The sequence below is a fragment of the Pseudopodoces humilis genome, chromosome 11 (assembly GCF_049639895.1).
Source record: "Pseudopodoces humilis isolate 2021_Gansu_Grassland_sample_001 chromosome 11, ASM4963989v1, whole genome shotgun sequence".
NCBI classification, from domain to species: domain Eukaryota; kingdom Metazoa; phylum Chordata; class Aves; order Passeriformes; family Paridae; genus Pseudopodoces; species Pseudopodoces humilis.
Genome location: NC_142210.1, coordinates 10,225,325 through 10,248,782, shown reverse-complemented (window position 1 = coordinate 10,248,782; position 23,458 = coordinate 10,225,325). Strand labels below are relative to the sequence as shown.

At 35.7% G+C, this 23,458-nt stretch overlaps 1 protein-coding gene across 1 annotated transcript in view; it reads left to right on the top strand.

Annotated features, from left to right (window-relative positions):
* Nucleotides 1–23,458, top strand: part of DNER (delta/notch like EGF repeat containing) — a 112,825-nt gene that overhangs the window by 55,303 nt on the left and 34,064 nt on the right. The window contains exons 3-6 of the mRNA XM_005527050.3: nucleotides 1,026–1,120; nucleotides 3,546–3,712; nucleotides 17,253–17,398; nucleotides 23,282–23,435. Of these exons, the coding sequence (XP_005527107.2) occupies nucleotides 1,026–1,120; nucleotides 3,546–3,712; nucleotides 17,253–17,398; nucleotides 23,282–23,435 (562 nt within the window). The remainder of the gene's footprint in view (nucleotides 1–1,025; nucleotides 1,121–3,545; nucleotides 3,713–17,252; nucleotides 17,399–23,281; nucleotides 23,436–23,458) is intronic.

Sequence of the window (23,458 nt, the reverse complement as noted above, 5' to 3'; positions counted from 1 at the left end):
AATTTTATTCTGGCTTTTGCTTTGATGTAAGATGTAAGATTAATTAATGGAAGTGTGTCAGGTTGCATTTTTGCATTTTTGGTGAGGCTGATGTAAAAAGTTTGCAAACATTCTCTATGGCTGAAAGAACAGCATTGCAAACTACCTGGAAATTTGAAGATGAAGCTCATTTGTTGTTTTTTTTTCCAGTGTGACATTTCATAGGCAAACTGATGAAGATACATGAAAAGTTACTTAAACTTCTGATGATATTAAGCGATAGACTCCATCATGCCACATAAAATATTACTTATTTGAAATAAATATACCCTTGGAAACAGTAATAATTTTAATTGTCTGTAGGAAATTACTGCTCCTGAAGATCTGAATAATTAAGGAGTGGTTCCCGTGTTGCATGACATCTTGTATGGAGCCTGGATCTAGTTAATGTAGTAACTGATTTCTGTGCCTAGTAGGCATCACTAGATTTGGCAAACACATCCTTTTGCTCTCACTGTGATCATCATTTTCTTTCCATCTGAAAGCACTGTTTGTCCAAGCACTTTTTACTTGGAAAGAATAGTAATGGGCAAGTGGGAGAGTATTTTTTAAAGAAAACCTGTGTTTGGAAAAAGCCGTATTTCAATATAGTAGAAAGGCAATGTCTCTGTTACTATAAATCCTTAAGTATTGCATAAATTAATGATGCTCTACTTCTTGGATGTAGCAAATGTTAGAGCATTATTTATTATTCTAAAAGACCAGAATATTATCCATCTTTTTCTATATATATTCACTTCTAAAGGAAGATGCCTTTAGAAATTCACGCTTCTGTGCAGGAGTTTTTGTTAAAACGAAACCCTGAAATGATGGTTATGTGAATTTTCAGCACCTTTATTGGCAGCCTAAAGGTTTCAGTGAATGTTCCTGAGGATTTTTAGAAGATGACTTCTGGACTATTAGTGTCATTTGTAAAAAAAATCTTTCATGTTTTCTTCAGTCAGATTTTATGGTTTATTGTTAAATAAAGCTATTTTTATTTTCAGATAACCCCAGATGTGGCTTGTGGAAATGCCAGTTCCAATACTTCTGCTGGAGGCCGGCTTATCTCCTTTGAAGTTCCACAGAATACATCAATAAAGTGAGAATATTCTTATAAGTGATGAAATACAAAAGCACTTTTATTTTCATTTGATTGGATATTTTAGACGACAGTTTTTCAGATAGTCAAATTTGTCAAATGACTAAAAGACTATGAGAGAATTCAGACAGACATCAAGCATGTAGCAGAGCCATGACAGTGCTGCTTGGCATAATTTCTCCCACATATTTAATGTTTTAGAAGATGTAAGCATGTAAGCTGTCTCTGGGCTATCATAATGTGTTAGAAATTAGGGCAGATATGTTGAAGATGTCAGTTTGGAGAAGATATGACATTTCCTTTCTACTTTGTGCAGTGAACACTTTTTCCGCCTTTAATCTCAAGATGAACTTGCTGATACAAAGTGTTATTGTGGACTATATAAGTGCACGTATATTGTACATTTGTACTTGATTTCTGAGTTATTCCTTTGGGTGTCATAATCAGCTGTGAAATCTTTGTGTATGTCCTAAAAAATGCATTTCTCAAAAAATTTGAATTTATTCTGTTATTCACTTTTCAAAATCATGCTTTTTGGATCAAATACTTGTTTTGTTACATTTAATTGACAGAACCTAACTTCCTAGAAAGATCTGATTCTGTCAGCTGGGATGAGGCATTTTCTTATTGGAAATTTTATTAAAAAAAATCTGCCAACGTAGTTATCTGGCTCACAGCTTTGCTGCAATTTTAGACTTACATTTCCCCAAAATAGCCTACTTTTCTCATACTGTCATCTTATCTTTCAGAATCCCATGTTTCTGTTAAAAAAGGCCATGCTAACAGGAAAAAAACAAAGTGATGCAAACAGACAAGCTGCAGACAGTTTGGAGCAGTAACTGTTAAACATGGGGGCCATCCCACCCTTCCCACGGGGCTTTGAATTGTGCTCATTCATGATCCTTAAGCCTAAGTCAGGAAGAGATCTGGGAGTGTGGATGCCCTGGCTGGCTGGAATCTGAAAGCAAACAAGTGTCTTTTCTTGCAGGCAGGAAAAAGCCAGAATTTGTGGATTCTAAAGTTCTGTTTAAGAGCCTTGATGAGGAAACCCTGTTTTAAAGGAGGTTGCAGAGGACACAGCCAGTTTTGATAATTCTTACACTGTATATATTTAATAGAGTTTTATACCTCGGTAGATTAGTGCAAGTCAAGATCGATTTTTAATTTAATTTTCTGTCTTTAAGGCCCAACTAGCTTTCCTGATTCAATGAGTATCTGTGAAAGAAAAATAATTTCAGTTTAATAAGCTGATTTTGTTTTGATTGTCATATGAGACCTAAACTGTGAAACTAGTTGCTCTCCTGTTCTAAAAGTTAGACCGTCATCTTTTGGAGTAGTAGTTGGGGTTGTTCTTAAAGAGGGTGCAAATACTGTAAAAATTTGCTTCTTATGATGCCTAGTTACAACATTTTAACAACTTCTGTCACAGATGGTCACAAAACTTTGCTTTTCTTGTTTTGAAATCAAATAACCAGTGACCAGGGATAAACGATAAACTGCCTTGTGTTTTTAGCAGGATTGAAACAATTTCAGTAGAGGAAATTGTGGAACAGAGTTTCATCTCTAGGTATTTGGAGGTCTTTTTTCAGCAGGAGAGAACTACCAGTTTTTAGCGTTGGATGCAGTTGTGTTGGTATTTTTGGAGGATTGTTCAAACTCACAGGAACTTCCTTCATAGGAAATTAATGCAAATACTTGGGACCTTACCAGAAATGAAAGATTTTTATTGTTTCTTTATGGAGGTAAGTAGGAAAAAAAGTGCCCTGTGAGTACAAAGACTGGCATAATGTAGCTCCCTAATGGAGCTGAGAGTGTGGATGCAGCAGTAGACTTTATATCCAATCTGTCAATATTCAGGAAGGCACCATGGGCTCAGTGACCTTGGGAGCATTACATGACTCATTTGATATACAAGAATAAACTGTCCTGAATCTTCGATCTGGTGTGTCAAACAAATGAGGATTTCTACCAGGATCTGTCTCCCAGTATTGAGTGAACATTGAATGTTCTTCAGTAAACAACAGGGCTGGATGTACTTCAGCTGCAGAAAATGATGGCATTATGGGATGGAGGTACTACTCAAAAAGGCATAAATACAAAGACTGAATAAGGATCCTTTATAAGGATATACTTTACTATTATGTGGTATTTATCTAAAACTCTTCTTGGGCATTTAAGATGGTGACCTTCAAGTATTGGAAATTGGGACTCTGTATGATTTAATCTGCTATTACATAAACTATTATGCAAATCTTACAATTGAAGCATTTTTAAGTTTTGTGGACATGCTAAAGATGTTCAGGATTTTTCCTAATTCCATACTTGCTAGATTTGCATCTTTGTTAAGGTTCAGTTCTACAGTGATATGTATCCTAATTACACTGATTTCCCTTGGTATAAATATTCTCATGATTTCTTTTCTTAGAATAAGGCAAGATGCTACTGCTTCTCTCATCCTGCTGTGGAAGGTCACAAGCACTGGATTTAAACAGTGTTCGCTTATTGATGGCAGAAGTGTCACTCTTCTCCAGGCACTGGGTGGACTTGTGCTTTCTGAAGAAATGCTTGCATTAGGAAACAACTACTTTATTGGTGAGTAACACGCTGGCTTTCTGTCCATGACCTCTAGGTGACAGCTGATGGTTTCCTCAGCATTTAGAGGAACAAAGGATGAATACCTTTTAAGTGGCAAAAGATCCCGATGGGATATTGGGACCATGTTTCAGACATTGGTTCATTCAAACCCGACAAGAGCTACACTAAATTCTTACACAGTTGGCACCATTCACTTTAAAATCTACATGGTCATTTTTGTCTGATAACTTGAGATGATGAAAGTTATTTTATATGTTCTATTTTAATAATCTTTTGGCAATTGCTGCAGTTTATAACTGAATGCTTGAGATGTTTCTTTGTCAGGTATCATGAGATGCTTTGTGAAGCTTAAGCCTGTAGACAGGAGAACTGAAAACATATATTACAAGATCAGATTTCCTATTATACTTTAACAGTGTTTAATTGCACTACTTTTTTATCTTCTAGTGTTGTCTCTGTGAATATGGAACTTTGAAAATATACTATTTGTTTCACTTGGCAATTAAATGTTAAGCATCTTTGTGGAAGGAGTATAATGAAAATGGCCTGATAGTAAAATAATGATTTTAAGGGTATGTGATATAACAGATTTAATGCTATATTTATGCATAGACACAATAGACTTAATTAAATTGAGATTTCTGGGCAGATGTTTTATTATACCAATGACATGAAGCCAAAGTCATTGTAGTAACAGCACTTATTGTTATCTGCTTGAAATGCTGGATATTTTTAAAGGAACTATAAGCTTCCACAGTAGTTATTTGAAAACTTACCATGCTAATAAATGTAAAATAAAAAACATTCTGATGCAGAAGCACTGGGAAACATTCCAAGTGTGTAGCTGATACAGAAAATCCCCAAATACAGAAGTAGTACCTTGTTCTCTCCTTTTCAGCTATCACTTTCCAAAGATACTGCTCAAAGGTTGTTAGTAGAATAATTTAATTCTTATCATCAGTGGTTTCTTTTTAGTGATGTTTATTTCCTTAAAATAATTTTCCACTTTCTTTTAATATTATTATTCCTTCTAAGATACTTAGTTTTAGGCTTTTTTTTTTTTCTTTTTAATCTTGTTTTGCATTTAATTTTTCAGAGTTAAAGCCATCCTCTCATGTCTCTGGAATAAATTTTTGCATTTGCTTTTTGGTAGTTAATGTATCATAAAAGTATCCTGAAGACAGGATAATTGGTAGCTTTTATGCAGTGGTGAAAATGCCTAAAGGCACAGCTTGGTCTAAGCTCATAAGCAGAGGGCTCAAGTTGCTCTGTGAAGGCTCCAGTTGGCTGTACAAACCATACAGCACAGGTTATTAATTTAGATAACTAAAATATGTATTGTGTTACTCTTTCATAGTTTGTCCTGTCCTACTTGTCTCTATAACTGAATTTCTGCCACTGGCATTCTTTTTTTGAAATTTTTATTGTGTGCTGGGTAACAAGAGGTGAAAATGTACCTTTTCCTAGATGAATATAACACAAGGCTGGGTTCATAAAAATGGTTTATTTCATGCAGTACAAGTATTCTGAGACATCTTGCTTTATTTCCATGTGGTTTTTGATACTTCAGTCTTTCTTTTTAATTTCCTGATAGTGAAATTAATTGTAAAATTTTCCAGCTGCTGAAACTAAGGCATGACTTTTTAGTTTGAGAAAGAGCCTCTGAATTTTCTTCTCAGTTGTATGGAAATACTCTGCTTACTTCCCATCATCAGTTTTTGTCCAATGAAATGTAAGTCTTGGGTGTAAAACTTAAAAAGTCACTCAGGTATTTGGTGTGAAAATTAACTTTATCTTCACTCAACTGAAATCCATAATTCTGCCAAGTCTTACAGAAAAATAATTTGATCTTTACTTCAGATTTGATCCAGATGTGTGGAAGACGTCTGTCAATTTGACGTGCCTCACAAGTTTTTAATAATTCAGCTTTCAATAAGTCACTTGAATAAAGTTTTTCTTATAGACAAATTTCCATGTTTCTTGATTGACATGAAAAGTTTATTCTAAGGTACCATAAGTTAAAGTGGGTGATTTTATATAAAAAAAACTATAATGTTGCCAGTGCTTTTATTGATGATATTTAAGTTAGAATGATATGAAGAGGCCACAAGATGCTGTAGGCTTCTGTAAGCGGAGTCATACAGTAAAGCTGTGGACCACATCAGTTGAAAAATTTACTTTATATAATAATTTCCTCCTCCTTCCCCCACTCTTTTTCTGTTTATTCAAATGTGATTTTAAAGGTCTCTTCTCTTAATTGGTGAATTTTGTAGAAGGGCATTTTTTTAATCTTGTAAAAAATTTCTAATTAGAAGTGTAAAAGAGAAATGAGGAAGATCTGAGTGTTTTTTGTGGTTTGACTTTTTTGTGTGTATGTCTCTTTTTGATCTACATCCTTTTTGAGTCATTTCTCACTGTGTTCCTTCCAAGTTCTGTTACTCAGCAAGGTACTATAATTGCCTCATGCAAATCTTTCTGAATAAGTTATTTATGTCAAAGAAAAAACATTTAGGGAAATATTATTTGTTTTGTGTTACCTTGTGGTGACACAAGTTTAAAGTTGTTTTTACAAGATTGAAAAGACTCAGAAGTCAGCAGTAATGTGCTGATTTGCTGATCATGTGATTCAGGGCACAGTGTCTAGAGGTTGGGAAGAATGCTGTTTCTGAGATCTAAATATAGACCCTGTCAGCACAGAGCTGTTCACCCCAGAGACAGTACCTGCACTGTGTGAGAATGAAGGGGAGAGTGTAGCACAACTCACCCAAAAAGAGCACTCTGTGTTCTGTACTGGGTTTTATAAAATGGCTGCTGCATCTGCAAGCAGTCTCTTGCAGTGCAGGGACAGAGTGATGGTGCTGTGATTATGCAGCACAATTCTGTGTTTTTTTTAACAAAATTAAATTACAGCATTTACCTGGCTGTGGCCAGCAGAAGACTGGCTTGGACATTCTTCCAATGCTTTCCATGCTTTGCTTAGAGGATTTTGAGTTTCTCTGTAAGATTTGCTACTACACATGTGCCGGTCTTCTAAAATATTTTGTTGTGTTTTATTAGAGTGTGCTTATTAGCCAGTGAGGAAGAAAGCCCAATACGGTTCAGGTTTTGAAGTGAGAAAGTGAGTTGTGTGGATTAGGAGTAGGATGAAGCACATGGCCCATGGCAAGGTGCTGGTGGCTTGCAGGTGCTGCCAGGTTACTGCTAGAGAGGGGTGGTCACAAGGTGGTTGGTCTGTAGGACAAGCCAGGTGAGCTGTTAGTCTCTGCTCATGGTTTGCAGCAGCAAACTTGTGTTTCTTTTGGAACCAAGATTTGAAAAAAAGGCGTTTAATCAAGGGCATTTCTGAACAGGAAAATTTCAGTGGAGTGCTATAGGTGGGCATAAATTTTGGCCAAAGAGATGATGAGAAAGGGAAGCAGGAGGGATTTAATGGTGTCTTTAAATAAGAGATGGAAATTAAGGGTTCAACATTAAAAACATTATTGAAGTAAAAGGCAGGCTTACCATTAATTAGACTTACAGATTTGTACTCTTTGTCCCAATGTTCTTTGGAGTTAATGAGTGATTCCTGCAAAAACTATTTATGGTATTTATAAAATGTCTCATCGGTATTTGTTTTATTTCTGGATCTTCATATATTCATGCTTGCAGTAATGGCACTAGAACATTTGAAAATTAATTAACTGCAAAATTTTGCATTGTTGGAGCCACACACCTATTCTTCATTGCAATATATCTTGAAAAATTGAAATCAGATGAAGTACATTTTACAAGTCTGAAAAAGTGAGATAAGAGTTCCCTGATGCACCGTCAGTTGGTGGAGGAGTCTTTCAGAGGTTCTCATGAATGCTAATAGGTTACAGCTAAGGATCTCTGGGGTGAGTTGAAGGTGCTGTTTGCTCTGTGTTTTGGGGGAAATCTAATCTAGCCACCATTGTGCACTTCTCTCTTTCAGGGAGTAATATACTGGATTTTGGAACATGTATATATTTTTTTATACAAGATTGTTGCAAACGCAGAAGATTTACAGAATTGATTAAATAATAGCTGTCTTGAGAAAAAAAAAGCATTAACATTTTTCTTTAAAAAATAAAAAAGGCCTTTAAAGGACTTTGAAGGACATTCTCAGCTTGCATGGCATCTCCCACAAAAATCCTTCATGATTTGTTGCATGCATCTCTTTTATCCAAGCATGCTATCACACTCTGACTGAGTACTGGAACATTAATTTTGAGAACACAGTTTGCTGTCAAAATATTGAGAATTTATACAACAAACCAATGTAAAATAAAAGCATTAAAGTATTTCTTTTTTTTTTTTTTTTAATGCTCACATTTTAGAAGTGTTACAGTGATTGTACACCATCTGCTCCTGCACAAGTCAGTTAATTTACCCTGGCGCTAAATTAATATATCTGTTTACTAAGGCAACAGTTCTGTGCTTCAGGTATATTCAAAGGTACACCTGTGACTGGCAGGCTTGCAGTCAGGCAGGTCTAATTTCACAAAATTTCCAGTCTGCTTGGAAAACTGGTATATATACACCTGTGGGGCTGTATAGATAGCAGATCATATTTAACAGTCCAGTTAACTGCTAGGACACAAAACAACCATAGCTTCTTTTTAATGAATTTGAAGACTGACTAATAACTCATGGAAACATAAAATATGCTGAGCTGGAAGGGACCCATCAGGATCATCCAACTCCTGGCCCTGCACAGGGCATCCCAAGAATCCCACCCTGTGCCTGAGAGCATTGTCCAAACACTTCTTGAACTCTGACAGCCTTGGTGCTGTGACCACTGCCCTGGAGAGCCTGTTCAGTGCCCAGCCACCCTCTGGGTGATAAATATTTTCCTAATATCCTACCTAAACCTCCCCTGACACAGCTGCATACCATTTTCCTTTTCATACCAATACAAAACTGCATATTATATGATTATTGTATGATTACTACTTAGTTTTAATAAGTATTTATTCAGAGGTTTTGGGCATAATGTAGAAGGTGGAGCTGGCAGTGCCATTTCTGTGTGCATGCAACCTATTTCCTTTCTTTTTCCTAACAACATTAAAAAATGAATTTATGTTTTCAGGTCTTTGTCACAGCTGTTAGGATAATATTTCTGTTGAAAAAAGATCATCTTATCAGCTTTCATGATAAAATGTTGAAAAAATTGCTTTTCTGCCTGGGTGTGCCCAGAGCTGAAGCAGTAATGATGGGCGCTGTTACAGAAAAATAGTGGAACAGTTGGGCATTAGTATTTTGACTCAATTTCCTCATAGGTAATATAATAGAAAGGTTTGTATATAATTGTAAAAAAATGCTTGTAAATAGTTTGAAACTACTTGCTTTTAGACTTTGTGCTTTATTTAGCACTTCCATGGTGCTGCTAAAGCAGCTGCTTAAAAGGAAAGATGCTGCTTAAAAAGCAGCTTTCATGAGATATTACTACATTAGCTTTTTAGCTTATTGTCTGCTTATAAAATCAAAGGAAGACATTTATAAGCAAAATAGCTATTTCTCAGATAAGACCTTGCAGATAATAAGGTAGAAAGTTTAACATTTAATATGAATTAATATTTTTATCTAAACAGAAAATAAATCTTCCAGCACAACCTTTAAATTATGAGTATTTTCATCACAGCAAACAAAAACTGATGTAGACTTGTCAGTTAACATTACTTGGCATGTCATCTGGTTTTCTCCAAGATGCCCAGCCTTTTCGATCAATACAATATAATTAGCTGCTTTAAACTATAATTATCAAGTGTTTCAAAAATATTTCCTTAAATAAAATTGGTAGCTGTACAAACTCACTTGAAAATAGGTGCTCTAGCGTCTTTGTGGTGAGATGAAGAGTACTGATGCCATTCAAATGCCAACACCTCTAAGGCAGCTTGCTTGAATTCCACAAAACTTTTTGATGTTTGGCTTAAAAAGGAAAATTAATGCTTGGCTTCTGAAGCACAAGTTATCTGCTGCTTTTTAATAAGTGTGGGAGCCATATGGTTCTATGTCAGGGGGATAATATTTTCCAATCCAAAATGCAGTCCTGCCTTTCAGATGCAACAAAGTATTTTCTTTTATAACTCTGCCCTGAGCAGTTACTTACTCTTCTGTTGCTCTTTGATTATTCAAGCAAGTCTCCCTGCAAGATCTCATCATGCACTAACGAGTAGTCACCACCAATACTAGTGCAGCTATATTGAATGGGCAAAATGAAAGAGTGTAAAAAATACTATGTGAAAAAAAAATAATATAGGCAGACATTTTGAAACAAGTTGGTCTTTTCTAACTCTTTATCTGGCAATAAAATGTATAGGATTTCAGATTAGTAGGCGAATTGTATCTTTGGCTTTGAGATGTATTTTGTGTTGTTACAGGCCTCTAAAACACACCTTACTGTCTAAAGAAAGCAGCTTACTGCATCTCAAAACTGTTTTCACTTAAGCAAAGAATTAAATAGGACATTTTATTTCATGATAGGAGATGTGTGAATTGAATTCACTGAAAGACATATAATCAAGTTACTCTAGCTTTAACAAGTTGCCATGTGTCAGCTGAGCATCTGTGTGAGCTCCCAGTCCATGGCATATTGCAGTCATTTGACTTAACCCTCTTTCATTCTGGACCAAATTAAATCTCTGTGCCCTGTGCATGCTGTGGTTGGAGTGTTCAGTGCTTGTACCCAGCTGATGTGCAGAACCTCTGTGTGTGTGGCTGTTCTGCTCCTTTTGTGCAGGGCGGCCTCGCTGGGGGGAGCTGGTGACAACTGCTCCAGTTAGTGGGGTTCTCATTTTTAAGTGTGAAATTTGCCTGGAAGGGCCCTATTGTCTGTAGATTTGAGCATTGTGCTCAACTGAACATTTCCCTGGGGTTCTGGGCACAAGAGCTAACCTTGCAGAAAATGACCTTTTGGTAAACAATAGCAGCAGCAGCAAAGTGCAAATAGCGAGAAAAGTGCAGTGAAGTGTTAATTTCAATGATTTATTTTAAAAGATGGCCCTGTAAGACAAAGAAATGAAGCATTCAGCTGAAATCCAAACCATTCTGAAGAATGCTGTCGGCCTATATAAGAAAGGGTATCTTTATAAGTATGATAAAATAAATATCCTGTTTTTTATGATCAAGTTGAGTGTACCTCATCTCACACATAAGTAGATGTGAACATCAGACTAGTTACTATTTTCATACATACATTTTATGTACATAAGCTAGCATTTAAATAATTTTTACTCTTTAGAGTAATCTTTAATTAATCAGTAAATTATTCAAAATTAATTTTTATTCACTGCTATTTCTAGCAAGTAACAATGGGAAATTATTTTTCTATTCTGTCTTTGGAGGTTTATCTCCTCAAATTTGTAATGTTTGGTGAAATAACTTTTGTTCGTTTCTTTACTTTTAAGATTCCTCTTTTTTTGAATATGACTCTGACCAGTTCACAATTGAGATATTTATTTTAAGTTGGTCACAATTGCCATCCCATCTTCTGCAGCTCCTCTTAGTGCAGTCCCAGCTATGCCACTTGTATTCCACCGCACTTAACTGCGTTTGCGAAGTGTGGAATCAGGGATTCTGGTGGTCTACATTTGGGCCCAAAATAGTTCTCTGCCAGAAGTTGGCAACTTGGGTGAAATGCTGACAAATAAAGATATATTGGGAAATTGTGATAGAGGAAATCTTTTAGAATAGTCTTGTCACCCTTTGCTGGGCTTTCACCATTACCTTGGACCATAAGCAGAGTCCTTGAAGCTGTGGGAGAAGGTCACACTTTAAGCTACTGCCTCAGCTCCTTAATAAGCTGAATGCAAGTGGCTTTGTAAGAGTAAGTGTACTCCTGCTAGCTGACTGTTTCATAATTCTGTCATGGGGTTTGGTCCAGCCAAGCTATTAAGTTGGATAATTGTTTAAGTAACAGTGAAATTCAGAAATTGACATTTGTTATAGAGGAAATGTAGTGGAACTTGGGACTTTGCTATGCTAAATGAATTCAACTGGTTTGCTGAGTTCATAAATATATTTTTACTACCAGTCCTGCAAAACTGAGCTCCAGCTTGAAAGGCAAGCTGTGGCCTGTTCCTGCCCGAAGTTTTGGTAATAATTTTCTGACACCCAAATTTTGCTTTCTCTTACACCAGTGTAACACTATCTTTGTCAATCTGCCTCTGGTAGAACTGTAGTATTGTTACTGAGGATGTAACTGGAGCAGTAGCACTCTTACCTTTTAGTGGTTACGCCTGAGAAGAAAGTGTATGTTTGATTTTAGGAGCCCAGGCTGCTTTCATTGTTGGTAGTGAAGGAAGAGAGCATATCCATCTAAAAACTGATGTGACTATGAATGCAATTTGGAGAAGACAATGAATGTGATGATAAGGTTTTCAGTCACCTCCCAGGAAAAATTCTTTAAATTGCTGTTTCACGTGAGCTTGTGAAAAATAAAATATTTGAAACAGTTCTTGAACTGATTTTCATTAGAATCTATATATACTTTCAAAAGCAGTATCTGACCGAGGCTTCTGTGAATAAAGCACAGTAAGCAAGCTGATCTGTATAGAATTTGGGAGAGTTGTGCCACCTATAAATAGTGCTATTTGTGGACAAAATAGCAATTTTGCTATTGCAGCTGTATTTTTGTATCCCCAGATGCTATGTTGCCTAGCAGCATCGTTAGCGAGAGATCTCAGACATTCTGTATGGTGCTGATGGCCCTGATGTACTGCATCAAAGATTGCAAATGGCATTGATTACCTGTTTCTCACTTCTCGTTCCCTTATGTATGATAATCATCCTGAGGCAAACTGGGAAAGAATTCCTGACCCATTTTTCATATTCTGTAGGGCAGTCAGGGTCCTTAGGGGATTGGTAGGCCTTAATGACCCTGAGTATTAGTGTCATGGAAAGGGGTGTAAATGTTTGTCCATCTGTTAATCAAAATCAGGCCTCTACTACTTCAACACATAAAGGTAAATTTTCAGAATTAAGTACATCATGAGACCATCTTGTCAAGTTTTTTCATTTGTTAGGTCTCTAAAATGAGTTGAACATGACTTGTATGAACAAGAGAAGGATTGAGCTTGCTCAGATTTGATAGATGGAAAACCATTTGAGATTGTGATATGCAGTGCCATAACAGAGGGAAATTGGTTCATATAGTAAATTTCCAACTTCATGCTTAGATCCAAAAAGGCATTGAAGCATGGTGGTGATTAGTATATACTGTTTTCATAGTAATTTTCATGGTATTGAATGTTAGCTATATCACATGACATACGGATATGAAATAATCTTTGGCTAAAATTTGGGTTCTCTTTCTTTCCTAGCTTACTTTTTTTAAAGTATTCTTATGTCTGCAGAGTTCAATGGCAATAAAAGAAGAGGTTGAGCATACTGGCTACTCTTGTTTAGCTTGCTGGATAACATTTTCTCTTGTGGTGGGGGAGATGTGGTCAAACAGAAAATTCCTCTGGACTCTTTTACACTTTAGGTTAATTCTAAGACTTTCCATCATCTCTGGATGAACTATCAGATATACTTACATAGCTTCTATCTTGGACCAGTAAGGTTTATAAAGGATGTTTAGTATGCTCTGATAACAGCAGTGTTTTTTCTAGAAGCTGAAATCTGACCTGGAAGTATCATAGCTTCACTATGTTACTGCATGACAAGAACTGAAGTTACGGTGCAGGCACACCAAGTACTGCTGCTTCAATCCTGAAGGACTGATACGATCTGTTTTTCTATCATTTATCTGAGTTTCCCATTTTCCAAATAATGAATTACTGACTGTACTGTACATGGGGAATGGGGTAGAGAATTTACATCACCTTATTCTGGGGCCTTTTTAGTTTTCCTACCATCTTGACTTACCAATGCCCTTGGTGCCAGGGCTGCTTACTGTGCAGGGGAGCTGTAGGCACTTTGTGTCTTTGAGAACTTCACTGCTTTGCAAAATGTTGAAGTTGGCTACTGACCCCAAAAGCTTTTGGTGTGGGAAAGTGTTGAGAGAGAAAAAGAGAACAGATGGAAACTGATAGACATCCCACTGGTGTCTCATTTCCTTGGGAAACCAGGCTAAAAGTGGAAAACTTGAGGACTGGTACTTTGTTGCGAGTGCCCAATCCCCTTGGCAGTCATTCTCACTCATCCAAGAAACCTTTAGGTGAACTCAAAGATCTACACTTCTGTGAACTGGAACTAAAAGGATAATTTACTGTTTCAACCAAAGGTGAATATCTTTGAAATACATGTATTCACTGTGTAGAATACAGAGAAATGCATTTTGCATTTGAGCCAAATGCAAAAGGTGTTGGTGTGTGTCAGAATATGTTGGGTGCATACCAAGAGTTAGTGAATGATTTCTAGTGAAGTGTTTTGCCTTTTGCTAACACTATGTGCAATGTGATAACCTTCTTGGTGGTCTGTTAGCTTCAGTCTTCCCTATTTTGACTGTCCACTTGGACCGGCTTGCTGACTTGCTTAGAAGGAAGGTATTACTCAAAAATGGGGCTTGTGAGGGAGGCAAATCAGTTTGTGTAGTCTAGAAAGCATACACTCAGTGTTTGAGTACTGGTAATTTGAATGGCATGATATGATCTTCTGAAAGTATCTTGATATAATGATGACAACTGACATCTTTTAGTTTTACTTTATTCCTTAATTTTCATTATTAACTTTCTTGATGTAGGTGAAACAGGAGCATCCATACTTAGTGCTCCCAGACATATGTGAGTGGATAGTGTATTTTACCATGCATTCTGCCAAGGAAATTGTGCAGGCATTTCCCAGACTATCAAATGCGTGTGCACAAAGCTTGAAAATGCCTCCTCTGCAATCTAAATGGCTACTCACATCACATAATTATTTATTTGGCTTGAGAATTATTTCTGTAATATTACTGTAAATAACTAAACCCTGAATTCTGCAGCTAAAAATGCTTTGATGCCATTATGTTTCAACTGGCTTTAGAAAACCAGCAAGGCTGAACTGAACAAAATTACCTTTTGGTATAAACTGCTGTAATATTTTTCTCCAGACCTGAGATGAAAGTAGCTGTAAATATGGTTCTGAAATTATTCTCCCATCTAGAAGTTAAAAATAGAACTTAAAACTCACTCTAGTTCAGTTGCTTGGGAATTGGGGAAGGAATTAATTGAAGTGCTATGACCTGAGTTAAGCGGGGTGTTATATTTAGATGGTCAGACAAGCTTCTTTTTGCCTTAAAACCTAGAGATCTCAGAAAGTTGTATGCAGCTTCTACAGAGAGAAAATAAATACCCATGTTTATATTTTTCTAGTATTTACAAGTTAGGTGAGATAATTAGAAATTGCAGGAAAATGTGTGGCATTCCAAAGAGAATAATGATTTTTTCAGTGGTTTGCCTAAGGGCTTTTGATACCAAAATAGTAACAAGATTCAAAGTACGAAGAAGGTTGATTTAATATTTCTTTAGGGAACTGTCCTGAAGAATATGTAACAGTCTGCTTCAGACAAGAAAATGTGAACCCAAAGACATTTTCTAAATACCACATTCTTCCAAGGATTCACATATAATTGCATGACTGCCAATGACAATCACATTCAATTGTTAAAGAAAAATTCTGGCTGCATCTTTGAACAGATGGGTAAAAATGGGGTATGTATTGAGGCCAGGATAAATTGGCTTGCTTTGAAGAGGTCATCAGATTACAATAATCTTCACTAGCCAAAACAGACCATTAGGCATTTGGAACTATACCCAATACATGTGTTTTTTAGTTTTAAATCTGATCCTTTAGAATATTCAGCTAACTTGTAGAGGCTGTATTCAAGCCAATGATGTCTATGTAGGACATGAGATTTTCCTGTTTGAAAGTAGGATTTAGGGATCATAGACAACTACTAGCTGAAGGAATGCAGCATTTTAAAAAGTGAAATCTAAAAATGAAGAACAAAGAATACAAGTCTTCCACATGATTTTTTGTGGAATTTTTAGAATTAGTCATGCTTGACACTTCCATATGCAAAATGTAAGTAATGCTTAGCAGCTGTTCTGAAAGAGAATTCACTTGAAGTTCTGTTTCATGAAACTTTTGTTTGTTCCTGTTCATTAAAAATATTTTGGTTTACTATTCTTTTTCTCTTGACTAAATATTTTGCTATCTCCTGTCTATAATGCAAGAAGCTGAACTGTATCTTTGAAGCTCCTTAGAGGTTTAAGGTGTAAATGGATTTTGCAATTTGAAGTGGAAAATCCAGGAAAAAACATTTTATATCATACACTGCATCTATTTAGTGTTCTTTATAATACTAAGGATATTTGTTTAAAAAAACCAGAACATCAATTTTTGCTTAAATTTTCTTAAATTCTTTCTATATTTTCTAAAGAAAAGAAGAATCATAGAATGGTTCTGTGCCTGCAACATTCCATTCTGGTATTAGAGTCTTAGACCCTTTGGAGTCTACCTGCATTCAGGATAGTGAAGTCAAGGTTTGACAGTCTATGGAAAGATCTTTTGTGGTTTTCTATGCAAAATTCTACATACAGTATATACACCACATTTTTGTGTCAGTACACATTTATCATCCCCCAAAAACAATTAATTGATGCCACACATGGAAGGGTTGACACAGGAGTCTAATCAGTGTGCTGGAACAAGTCAGTCCAAGCACAAGTGAAGTACAGGAGCAGGGGCTGTGTATTTTGACATGAACTCTGACTTTATCCCATATGTCATGGGCTGTGTATGTGCCCCATTTTATCTTTCCTGTTGTATTTATTTTATTTTTCAAATAAATCTGTTAGGAATATGTGTGATAGTGATGTTGTTATGCTCCAGTGTGTTTTTATACCTACCAACCACAAATTTTTTTTCATTCCATGCAATTACAGGTTCTAGGCAGAGATTCATGAATCTTCCTGTTCTTTGCCCAGTGTTCCTATTTCCATGTTTGGTTCATCTCTACCTGCTATATCAGCTTACAGAGACATCAGATCAGACATTCAGTAATACTTGCATTGCAAATACACAAAGAAATGCTGTCAAGTGGTATAAGTATATTCTGTCAAACTTCATATAAAACAGAGCCAAAGGGATTCTCCATCTTTTACCAACGTAATGAATCTGGGTGCTTTTTAGCTCTGAAAGTAACTTTCATGAGTTCATTCAAATTTATTTCTCCACAAAATTTGATTTTAATGTTGCTCGTTATTAAAAATATATATATATATATATATATTTCTTAACTTTTCAAAAAGTAGCAGGCAAAATAATTTAATTTTGAAACCTAAAAAAGTACATTGAGCTCTGAAAGTAGGTTTGTTTCACCATCCTTCCTTTTTTAAACAATATAATGTGGTTTGTCCCCGAACTGTATTTTAACCTGTATTTACATGCCTTGCATTCAGAGAGGTGTGTATTAAGTATGAGCAATTTTGTTCTTAGTTGACAATTTATTTCAAGTGAGTTTTATTTATTTTTCTAGCTGCAGAGCATTAACCAGAGTATCAACCTATTTTGTCATGTAACAAAAGCATTTTATTTTTATTTTTTAAAGGTTTTTTGAATGATTCAGTTACCAAGTGCATTGTGGCTCTACGCTTGACTGTGGTGGTGAAAGTGAGTACCTGCATGCCTGTGGGAAGCCATTCAGACAACTTTCCCTGTTCAGGGAAAGGGAAATGCATCACCAGGCCAGATGAGGTAAGGTCAGCTTACCAAGACATTCATGTAATATACCCATTCCATGATAATTTAAACTCAGGGCAAATTATATTTGGTGTTTATACCTTGCAGCTGTGTAACAGTGTTGAAAGCTTACAGGTGTTACTAAATAACAACAATATTTATCTCCTATACCTGAAAATCCGGCACTTGAAGTAAGAAAATAACAGAAACCAGAGGCAAAGATTCACACCCTGGCATGGCAATAAAAACAATTGTTCAAATCAGGTATAAGGGAATTTGTACTGCATCTTACAGTCATTGTAGAAGGAAGTTTCTCTAAAAGAGGACCACGGTGTGGGCACTTGGGATCTCCAATCTTCAGACCAAGGTGGTTGGATTTGTTAAATTCTCAGCCTTGTCATAGGTTTTAGGTCAGCTTTAATCTAGTGCTTTTCAGTCCATGTCTTAATAATTGCTTACTCAGATTAGACTGACCAGTGCAATGGAATTACCTGACCATAATTATGAGAAGAAACAGATTGGAGTAATTTGGTAGTGGTTGCAATGTTTCCTGTTCAGCTTTGTCCTTTACATCATACTGCACTGAGGGATTACAATGGCAATTCCACTGGACACTGGGGATTTTGTGTGATCTAGCAACATAAGAAAATAAGAACCAAATCTGTCAAATTTGCAGTCTGTATTTCTGCTTTTAGAAAACCAGACTGGGCTTTTGTGATTTAGATACTATATACTCTGTTACCTTCTATACATGTTATTTTTTTATTTCATGGATTAAAAGTCATTTACAGCACAAATATGCACAGTTAATCTTTGGTTTTATTAATATTCATTTGGGAGATAAAAGCAGTAGTAACTGTTGAGTAAATATTAACAGCTGTGAGCCTGCTGTGAGCACAAAAAATTTGGCATATTGAGTGAATTCACCCTTAGTTCATCTGCTACCATTTTCTGATTTAAATTCTCAATAAGCATGTTTGATAGAAAATGGTGTTTTGAATTGTAACAACAATAATTAAATTGCCACAGTAATCTATACATACATGGCAGTCCTAACATCTGGAATAATTATCTGTTTTATTTCTCAAAAATGAATTTTGTAAAATGCTTGAGGTGATGTGTGAACATAATTATTGCAAGATGAATTTAGAAATAAATCCTACTTTACTGTTCCAGCTGGCTAGTATCCAAATAAATTATTCATTCAGATACAGCATTCTGTTTCATAGTCTAGTTTTGTGCTTTACGGTATTTATAATTTTTATCCTATAAATTCAGTATTTTGAATTTGACTTACATAAATAATATGTTCAAGTTTCATGCATAACAGCATATCAAAATATTGTTTTTTCCATATTTTTGTCAATTTGAGAATTAAATCTTTTGATAGATTGCCTCATTTCATATATTTTCATGTTGCTTGTCCAATTTTATGACTCTAATTTCTTTCTTTTGTTGCATGTCATATTACAAAATAAAAATAAATTGTTTCTTATATCTATGCAGAAGAACTAATGCTTTTCTGTATTAAGGGAAAAACATATATGGCTTCTAATAATTATCCACATGTTTTTAATCTTTTAAGATGTAGCAAATAAAGTAAAATTTTCTTTATTAAAAAGACAGATTGGATTCATAGCAAGAAAGAGAAGCAATTATTTAACTCAAAAAAAGATAAAAGTATCTGTATGTTCCTACCTGTAATCTTGACATTGGAAGCTTTATATGTTAAAACCAGAACAGAGAGTTCTGCACAGCCCTGCCTTGTGCACATGCAGGCTGTTGTTGTTCCTGGCAAGTGAATAGAAAAAAATTAGGATTGTTCATATCTTTCCACTATTCTTTTTCTGAACCTAATAACAGGAAAATTTATTAAGGCAGTATTTTTGGTATAACATGCACTAGGCTGTAATTGACCAAAACCCTGTGACTGAAACTGTGGGACACAGAAAGCATTTCAAAATCCACTTCTGAAGAGTATCTATCAATCAATGGCAGAGATCAAGAATTAGCAGGATTCTCAATATGTCTAAACATTAAAAAAATATATATAAATTAATGTAAATATATTTATATGACCATAAAATATATTTAGCTATTTGTAAATAAAATTTTAACTTCAGCAATGCAGTTGCTTCTATTTTTACATTAGAATTAATGTAAAATGAACTGAGAATTAGATTTGATTTCTATTGTTGCAAACTGCTCCTGTGTTTTCTAGAACTTGAACAAATGAGGAGTGCTCCCAGTGATCCTCTCAAATGCCATAAAACCTGTGCCAGGAACCTGCTGGGCTGGGGTAGCTTGCTAGAACATCAAATACAGTGGCCAAAATGAAGTTAATTTATATCCAGCCTCCTACTCCAGGGGGATTCAAAGTGCCATGTTGTCTTTTTGTCTGTACTGTGTTTCTAAATCCGTGAGCTTTCCTTGCTCTTTAGCCTGTTAGGTGCATCAGAGAACTTCCAACAGGAAACTGATTCATGCCTAGCATAAGATAAAAATAGAAGTTTCGTATTTCATTAAGTAGAATGATTTTGCCATTGTTTAACTCAGATTATGTGAGATGTGCTCTAAAATATCTTGATGATTTCCCTAACGATGGAGCAAGTGGCTGCCAAAATGACATACTCCACTTGACAACCATTGTGTCTTTCCCACGACGCACTTCTTTTTGCAGAACATAAACTTTAATTTTCTTTAAATTTGAAATGCGCCCTTTGTGATTTGCTGTTTGTTTTTATCCATAATTCATTCTCTTTTGCACAATCTGGTCTTGCAGGATGCAAAGCAACTTCTTAGAAGAATGCATAAAAGGCCCAATGCCATGAGCAAGCTCAGAGCTTTGCTGGCTGTTGTCACTGCTTCCAGTGCCAAGAAGATTAATGGTTGTCTTTGGAGTCTTATGTACTTCATAGTTTTATTTCAAATCTAGTAGAATGTAAAAGAATGTAAGAACACATCTGCTTATTGTGAAATTTAAATGTATTTAACAATCTGCAGTGATATAAGCACTGGGGTTACTGTTATGTATGGAGTGCATATAACTATAAACAAATGAATTCTGGTCTAACCTGGGAGTCTTGGCCAGTTTTTACTCATTCTTTGCTGATCTATAACTTGACTTCTACTCAGCTAGATGCTTTTTATAGAGTGTGGTTATGAGAAGCAAAGTTCTAATGCAAAGTTTTGTTTTCAATTATTGTTGCTTTTGAGTGGAACACAAAATTCATCACTTGGAGTTCTGTGAAGTGAGGCAATGCTGAGCTCAAGTGATGCCTTTTCCTTCCTTTGTATGAGCTTTGTACCTTTTCTGGTGCCATGCTTGCCACTTGTCCACAAGGGAAACAGAATGTGTCAGAAGTATAGCATTGGTCTTGGCATCATCACAATACAAATACCAATCTCACATTCATATACTCAGCTTTATACCAGGATGAGTTAAAAGTTAGCAGTTAATGGAAAAGTTTTGATGTTAACCCAAAAGGGAGAGATTTTTCTGGTATGAATTTCTGATTTCATGTAAGATCTTGAAGTGAACTTGGGCCATCCATTGACTGTGAGTGCCACAGTTTTGCTTACATAAGTGGTTGTTTCTCTCACAGATCGCTCTGTTCCCATATGAGATGTGGATGGGCTGACTGTGTAAATATGAAATTTTATTGCTAGATTTAGAACCCATGAGATTTACACAAAAATATTTGGCCTCTGCCTGCACTGGGAAATAATATATTAAATTGATCAGCAATGGTTTCTGTGTCTTCTGTGCGGGCTGGAAGCTTTGGCATAGACCCATTTGATAATAACCTGTAAAAAGACAGATTATAAAATCCCTCATGGATACCTGAAGGTATGCTGTCCTGCATATGGACTTATTTTCCTAAGTACAGTATGCTCCAAAGTATGTAATTATCATGCAACATTTTGCTCAAAGATTATAGTAAATCACTATGCGTTGTACTAAATACTGAAAGTCTCAGTAAGAGAGAGTAGACATTAGTTTTGTTCTGGTCATCTTAAAGACTTCTTTGCTAGTAAAAAATGGGATTTATTCCTCTCCTAATCAGAATAGCAAAAAAAGTAATATATACCAGCTCTATTTATAATACAGGTACAGGTTAGATAATAGCAAACTATATTAAAAATATTTTATTGCCATCCAAAATTATATGATAGATTTGCACTTAACCAAGTAAAATACACAGATGATCTCTTGATTGATAGTAGATAATTTTGGAGTTCTTAGTGACACTAATTCTAGCATAGTGGCAGTGTGGAGCTGCTTCTTAAACTCAATTTTCCTCAAATATACTAGTACATGTTATCTATTCAGGAAAAACCAGTAGTATCAATAGGGGTAAGTGATGATAACCTAATCTTCTCTGCAGAATAACTTGTCAGATCTCAGAACTGTTACCTGTCATTAGAAATTTCAGATTGAAGTGCTACAATACTTTCCTTTTGCAGCTTTCAAACCCCATTTTGTTAACTACTCTTTATGGTAAATTGATCCCTATATCAAACTCTTGGATATATTCTCTGAATATTTTTAAATTTCTTATTTCACCATCATGGTTGTAGCAATGACTGATTGATGCATTGTTTAAATGTATTAATACCTACATTGCAACAATGAGCCTCTAATGCAGGCAGAGCCGTGCTGCTGTCTCTGTACACAGCTCACATTAATTATCTTTAAAGATAGTTACTGTGCTATGTGAGTATAATAATTCTGACTCTATTTTTCTTGCCTGTCTTTCCTTTCTGTTGAACTACAGTCCTGTTTGGAAACCTGTCATTGGTGATTTGTGAGATATTCAGAGCTGTTTCGTGAAGAGGCTGGTGTAGCCCCGCCCTTAAGCCCCCCTTAAGAAGGGCTTCTGGCACTCCTGATAAATAACATGGTTTTGAGTTTTGAAAATATATCATATTTACTCTTGTATAACTCTACCAGTGTGATATTTGTTAGGAAGAGTGAAATCTGGAGTTTACTGAGTGAAGTTTTTTATTTATGTGAAGATGATTATTTTCTACTTAAGTCACAGCTGTTTATTCATATGAAGTAAAACCAAGCAAAAATAGAAGCCCCCATCTCTTTGTTTCTTGCTCCATGCGTGTTCTGCACTTTGCATTCCAATGTTCGTGCATGGGACAGCTGCGTTCCAGCACTAAAGATCTGGCTTTGAAATAGATGAGAGTGAGTGATGTTGCCATCTAGTGTTTAATGAACAAAGATTCAGATGGCATCTGAATGCAGAGGAGAGCTTTCCTTGCTGCTTTTGTTGGAGACCTCCCTGACAATCTTAGTCAACTAAAGAGTTTTTAAATCAGATTTTCATTATTTTATTAGCAAAAAAAATGTGCCATAGCATGTCTCCTGTAGGTATTTGAAACCTTTAAGAGGTGTAGTGGTCTTGATTTTCATTAAACAGCAAAGATTGGAAAAGGTAATGAATACACTAAGAAGAAGACATATTTTAACAGAATTGAAAGGGGGTGTTACTGCTGAAGTACCACTCTGGGAGCCTGTCATGTAAACAGTGCATATCTGTAGTAGGATTTCTTTGCAGTAAATCTGCACATTATTGATTCTGACAGTTATTTCAGCCTATAAATCTAATTTCTGGAATGGAAGAAAAAATGCGTAATGATTTAGCTATTATGGATCTGATCCCAGACTCTTTGTCTTGATGAAATGACCCAACATCATTAAAAATTTGAGCTGAAGAATTGGTGCAGGTTTAGTATTTTAAGGAGTAACTTTGTTCAGTTGATCTATTTATGGCAACTACTGTTATTATGAACAGGAAAACCAAGCCATCTTTGTTCAGAAGTGTATTAAATGAAAACATCATCTTTGAAAATTTATTGTGAAATACATATCATCTTTGTTTTTAGGCAACTTTTTTTTGTGAGTGTGAAGATGCATATAAGGGTTCCCTGTGTGAAGAATTTGATGCCTGTCAGAGCCAACCTTGCCAGAACAATGCAACCTGCACTGATGTAGCACAGAAACATGACAGGAACAACTTCACCTGCAGCTGCCTGCCTGGTAGGTTTTGAATTCTTGAATAA